Source organism: Hordeum vulgare, chromosome 4H (genome assembly GCF_904849725.1).
Source record: "Hordeum vulgare subsp. vulgare chromosome 4H, MorexV3_pseudomolecules_assembly, whole genome shotgun sequence".
NCBI lineage: Eukaryota > Viridiplantae > Streptophyta > Magnoliopsida > Poales > Poaceae > Hordeum > Hordeum vulgare.
Window position 1 is genome coordinate 84,652,727 of NC_058521.1, and position 5,922 is coordinate 84,658,648.

At 41.0% G+C, this 5,922-nt stretch overlaps 1 protein-coding gene across 1 annotated transcript; it reads right to left on the minus strand.

Annotated features, from left to right (window-relative positions):
- Positions 1-431: 431 nt before the first annotated feature.
- On the minus strand, positions 432-5,409 carry LOC123447953 (cleavage stimulating factor 64). The gene is made up of 10 exons (XM_045124695.1): positions 5,236-5,409; positions 4,602-4,680; positions 4,228-4,402; positions 3,203-3,236; positions 2,848-3,086; positions 2,680-2,757; positions 2,066-2,101; positions 1,570-1,977; positions 1,059-1,304; positions 432-843 (listed from the first exon to the last, which is right to left on the minus strand). The coding sequence occupies exons 1-10, from the start codon at positions 5,276-5,278 to the stop codon at positions 712-714; spliced, it is 1,470 nt and encodes a 489-aa protein (XP_044980630.1). The 5' UTR covers positions 5,279-5,409; the 3' UTR covers positions 432-711.
- Positions 5,410-5,922: the final 513 nt, after the last annotated feature.

Below are 5,922 nucleotides of genomic sequence, written 5' to 3' on the forward strand. Positions count from 1 at the left end.
GTTTCAAATATTCTAAAAGAGATCATGTGTGCGTGTATAAAAGTAATATACAAACTACGGAAAATAGCAAATATGACATTCGGTGCATGGTCAAAACAAAAAAAAACTTCTTTTTAAAATTTGTAGAAATAATTATTTTGGCAGGTTGTACACGTTTTATTGTGGAAATTCAAAGCACGCTTTAAAAAACTTGCGCTATGAGCTCATTGGAGTCATATGATAGTACTCCTATATTTTAGCAAAATTTATATTGTCCAATTTTCACTCATTCACAAATTTCATGTTATGATCAAGGGACTTTGAAGAACATAGTAAACCCACTACACTGATATAACAAAATTATCATGCATACATCCAGTGCCTTTCGCGATATCTTTGGGAGAGTCTGAAACAAACAAAAGTAACAAAAATCTGATGTCGGAAACAATACAGGAACACAAATGCACCTCCTTTCTCTTGATAGATTATTCTTTTCTAAAATGTTACAGAACTAATGGACAATTATCATCTTCACAACTTCTTTAGCCACCACATTTTTACCTCCAACTTTACAAAGAATGCCAAATAAATAATCAGGAGCAAAACTGATGGCCCAGAGATACCAACAAAGTTGAGAAGTTATGTGTGTGGCTAGACGAACCACTTCTTCAATGGTTGTTTGACTATGTAGGTTAACAATTTCACTGTGTCTACTCAGCTGGTGTCATGCCGCTATTTACCAGCTGATAGCATCTTCTGGAGCTGTATCACCTGCTGCTGCTGCTCTACTGGCAATGAACTCAGCTGCTCAGGTGTCAGTTGTAAGACTTGCTGCAGAAGGGCAGACTCGTCGTCTGGCGTGAGCTGCACCATTACAAGAAGAATTGGAATTGTGAACATATGAAAATTAAGTCTAGAAACCTTGCGTCTATGTACAATTCAATTCCAGACACGATGCAAAATGTTTCAACCTTTAGTTGGATCAGATTCTGTACATACTTTTACCAGCATCCAAGAATGGAAGGTATAATAAATAACAGGAAAGATGGAAACTGAAACTAAAATTTAGAGGGGATTACCTGAGGCGCTTCATTCTCTGGTTGCTGAAAGTTAACAGCACCAGAACTATAGCTCCCTGATGGTCCACTAGGGACCACTACCTGCGATGGAGCCGAATAAACAGCAGGATTATTGTTCGCTATTCCAGGCGTTGATGTTCCATCCTCCAATTTTCTCAATTTTGAGGGATGATCTAACTCTGCCTGATGACTAGTTCGATCAGGCAATCTAACTTCCTTCTGGGGTATCTCAGGTTCAGCAGCAACCTGCAATGTGACACAAGTTAAATTTTGTGGACAGCAAAATTAGTGAATCGTATCCAACTTGACTACAAAAAATCAGTTAATTTATGGGTGTAAGCAAAGATACACGAATAGTTGATGTACTGTATGGTTTCAAGTACATAGTTTACAGGCTTTCTGTGAATTAGAAGACCCAACCAAGATGATTAATAAGTCATCGCAGACTGTAGCTTGCTGCTTATTGCATCCTTAGTGAAAAACCATAAGCTCCTTATGTCGAAAAAAATACCTGGGGGAGATGAGGATTAGTTGAGGGTAGTTGCTGTACATTAGTTGGCATAACTGGTGGTCTAGGGTGCTGTGTCAAAAATGAAGGCTGAACTTGTGATATCAAACCTCCTGAAGTTACAGGGGGTTGAGTAGGAACACTGGAAGAGGTGCCGAAGGGCTGAGATAGCATTGGAGGGTGTGTCAGCACCCCAGACTGATGTCCATGCAGAAACATTTTGACTGGAGGCTGAGATGAATGTTGATACTGCGGAAAGTTATGCAGCGGTGCTTGTTCCTGGATGGCATTAGGGTTTGGTGGAGGTCTATGAACAATTGGTATCACAGCATCTGACTGCGGAAATGATTCATTGAGGTGAGAAGATTGTGCCAACGAGATAGAGGGCTGTTGGCTCTTAGCCATCTGCATCTGCGATTTTGGCAGACCTAGATTAGTATATTAGAAAATCACAGGAAAACATCAGGTACATCAAACTCAGAACAAAGCAAGAATATACCATCTGAGGTGTCACTAGCCCGAGCATTATCTGTGCCTGCATTACAACAAGAAAAAGGTTATGATGTTCTAATATTCCATTTATCCCATTCTACCCTAGAGTGACAACTGAATAATGAACAAAAGTATTTCAAAAAAGTTCTTCCATGGAATCCCAAGGGTCAACATATAAAGTTGGATGGCCTTCCTATCTTTCAAGAAAGGCCTCACATGAACGCAACAAATATTTGATCTGTACACACATATAGGACAAACCTATTCAATACATTAAGGGAACACTTTTTTTCTTTTTTTCTTTTTGCCTTCTGGGAGAAGGAGACAACCATGAATCACATCGAAGTTCTAACAAGCATAACCGAAATACTTGATGCAAGCATTTGGAAGAAGAGAGCTTCAATGTGGATTAGCAAACATAAAACATAGGAGTTGGTTAAATTTATATTAAGAAGGGTGTATGAAATTTGTGAACATGAATGAAGCAAACTAGCAAAAATAGGCACAACTTTGGGTGGAGAACTCATACAGACTCCATTATATTAAATTTTGGACCAAGTACACAAAAACAGGAACAGAAAGTAACAATTGATTAATTGAGCAATCAATAGCAAAGCTAACCTGAAATAGGGCCTTTGGAAGCTGTGGAATTCCTTGCAGCAGTTTTTTGGCAAGGTCGTTATTTTGAGTAGTTAGGGTCTGCCATACAAAAAAAAGCATTAACAAGCTAAAACTAGCAGTGAGCAATTTTTAATCTTCATGGAATTGATATTGATATTTCAAGGTTACCTTCAACTCAGACATGATTTCATACAACTGATGCCTTGACATCCTGGCCAAGTAATGGGTAAGAGGGTCGTTTCCAAGCCCAAATTGGACAGGTAAACCGTTTTGTACATTTGCAGTTTGAGCTCCCCCAAGAACGCCAGCCATCACAGATGCAGCATGTATTGCCGGTGGAAGACCAATAAGCTGATGAAGGCTGGTTTCCCCTACAGCGGGAGTTGTGGTTAATTGTTTCTGAGCATCTGCAGGATTACATCAAGATCCTAATGTTAGCGTGCACGGACATAAAACTGGCAAGTTTGAAATCTTAAAAATACACATAAACTAAATAAATGATGATCAAGAAATAGAAACCAACCAACACTAGATGACATTCCTGGTCCTCCACGACCCTGCAATGCATAAACATATAAAAAATAAGTCAATATCTGCTTCTTTATTGACAACTTCAATTGGTTAAGATTTCATACTGCCCATGCATGAAATAAATTTTTGATTGCGCTAACTTCATTTCCATAGTGAAGCTACTTAGTTTCCAATATTCAAAGTTACAACATGGCAGTGAAAACTAGGGACCTTGTCATGCAATACTATTTCACTATGATCTCCAGAAAATCTAGCATAGAAATTGTGTCCCAATCAACTGCATCCAGTTGTCAAACTTTGATAACACATTATTTTCTTGTGGACGCATTCTGACAACTTGGCAACAAAAATCAGCACATACATATCAGCATCAGTCACTGGTGTGGGGATAGATAGAAAGTCTGCTGGCAGCAGCTAAGGACATAGCAATTATTTTGAGAGAAGGAAGGTAATAATGTAATGGTAAGCCAAAAGAGGAAGTCAACTGTATATATCATTTCAGAGATAATTTACTAATAATTCCAACACCATTGCTTGAGCATAGCACAAAGGATGCAACTATAAATGCATTGACCACATATACATCCTCTACAAGATAATTCTTCTTTTCTATTTGCAGAGAACCTCACGCGTTCAGTACAATTCTGGAGATCTTTGAAACCATGACGTTGCTTTTCTTACTCCGGTAACTTTGGTACGTTACTTTCGTAAAAGGCGGCAAAATCAAGACATTAGAGATAATTTTGGAACCACGATACCAAAGAAGATTCGCAATACCAGAATGATAATTCCACAAGGTAATTTGGCAGAATAGCAGGTGTGCATATGTACAGACAGGAATCTGTACATACATACACATGCTGTGCAAGAAAGTGAAACAGGAGACACATGGTAGTTGGAGAAAAGACTAGTATTATAATTCATGGGAACCAAAACCATACAAGCTTTCATCTTAACACGGGACTTGCTGGGTGAGAAATAAGGTTCTTCTACAGTAATAAATTGAGGATCTTCCACCTTTTCTCTATTTTTGTCAGTGTTCCTCCCATTTTCAGCAAAATCAACACGTAACTGACGACCATTAACTTCATAACCCTGAAGGTTCCGACGTGCACTTAGAGCTGTCTCTTCATCCTTGTATTCACAAAATCCATAACCTTTCGGCTTTCCGGTTTCCTTATCAACAACCAGTCTGCAAGCAATTTTGAGCAGTCAGTATCCAGCAGTCACAGCTCAACAGCGTCATCAGCTTCATCGAACCCTAAAAAGGCTATAAGGGATAGAAATAACTCAAAAAAGCTGATTAATCCAATAATTGAACAAACATGACTATCTGCACAACATGGTCAAATTAGAAAACTACTGATAGGGTTTGCACGGTTCAACTAAACCTGAAGGAGACCACGGGCCCGACTTCCTCGCATATCTGCACGAGCTGCTCCTCCGTCGCGTCATACGGTATATTCCCAACTGCAAACAAATTCCACAGCCAACACACGCGTCAATCAAACTCAAGAACCTACTCATACCGCAGCAACTGAATCAACACAAAATGTGTGGCAATTATCAGTGTCACACACGTTGGATACAGAACAAGCCAACTAACGAACACCTTCGTTTGGGGGGAAACAACGCCAAAGGCGTGACGAACATGAAGGGATAAAAAAAAGAGGCAAACCCTAGACAGTACGAAAACTAAAAATGAAATGGAATTAGACTCCAAATCTAGCGGCGGGAGAAGCTAAACGCGCTCCGTGCCACCAAAAAACCGCACCGGCCACCGACACACGAAGGGAAATCCACGGGGAATCGACGGAGGATGCAGCAGCGATTGGGGCCCAAATGGAGCTCTACTCGCGTAGCCAATTGGGGCTAGGCCACTCCCACCCGAATCGCGGCGAAAGATCCCAGCCCGCGGATCGAATTGGAGGAGGAAGAGACACGCACGCAGGCACATAGCACGCGGAGACACCGGGAGGGGCAGGGAGGGGGCCGTGAGAGAGAAGAGCGGCGAACGGGGATTACCGAAGACGCAGCGGTTCTGGGGGCCCGCGGGGGCGGCCGCCATGCTCAGCTGAGGTCGCCGGCGGCGGCGCGGGGCGGCATCGGCGGCTGGGTAGGGACCGGAGGCGGAGGTGCGCTGCTGCTGTTTGCGGCTTGCCTCGCTATTTCCAGCGAGTCTGGTCTGGTCTGGATACGTTTCCGCGGTCTCGCTGCCCAGGTGTTTGTTTATAATGATGTTAGTTTCCGTTTCCGTTTCCGTTTCCGTTTCCGTTTGAGTGATCACTTCATCAGAGTTGTAGTAGGAGCTCCTGGATGCTCCACACCCCTAGACGAATATTAATTTCAGAAAATAACAGAAAATTAAAAAAAAAACTGGATTTGGGATATCAAATCTGGATGACCAACCTACTGATGTGTGATGTTTTGTACTTCCTCTGTAAATTAGTATAAGAGTGTTTAGATAACTAAAATATGAATCTAAACACTCTTATATTAATTTACATTTTAATTTACGAAGGAAGTAACAAATACGAAAAGATGTATCCATAGCGAAGAAAATTTGGTCTGAACTATGACCCATCCAAACAGTTTTTTTCTCCTATACATAGGATTTTTTGTCTTTTTTATTAAGGATACATTTCCTGGTATTTTTTCGCAAAACTCCACACGGGAGCAAAGGCCAATTCTTTCTGTCAATTCTAGAGAATC

Excerpts from the sequence above, each read along its gene's own strand:
- LOC123447953 (XM_045124695.1), bottom strand. The coding sequence starts at position 5,278 with ATGGCGGCCGCCCCCGCGGGCCCCCAGAACCGCTGCGTCTTCG. Across the intron at positions 2,102-2,679 it reads TTCCAAAGGCCCTATTTCAG|GCACAGATAATGCTCGGGCT; the intron begins GTTAGCTTTGCT and ends GTTGTAATGCAG. Across the intron at positions 1,978-2,065 it reads GGCTAGTGACACCTCAGATG|ATGCAGATGGCTAAGAGCCA; the intron begins GTATATTCTTGC and ends CCAAAATCGCAG.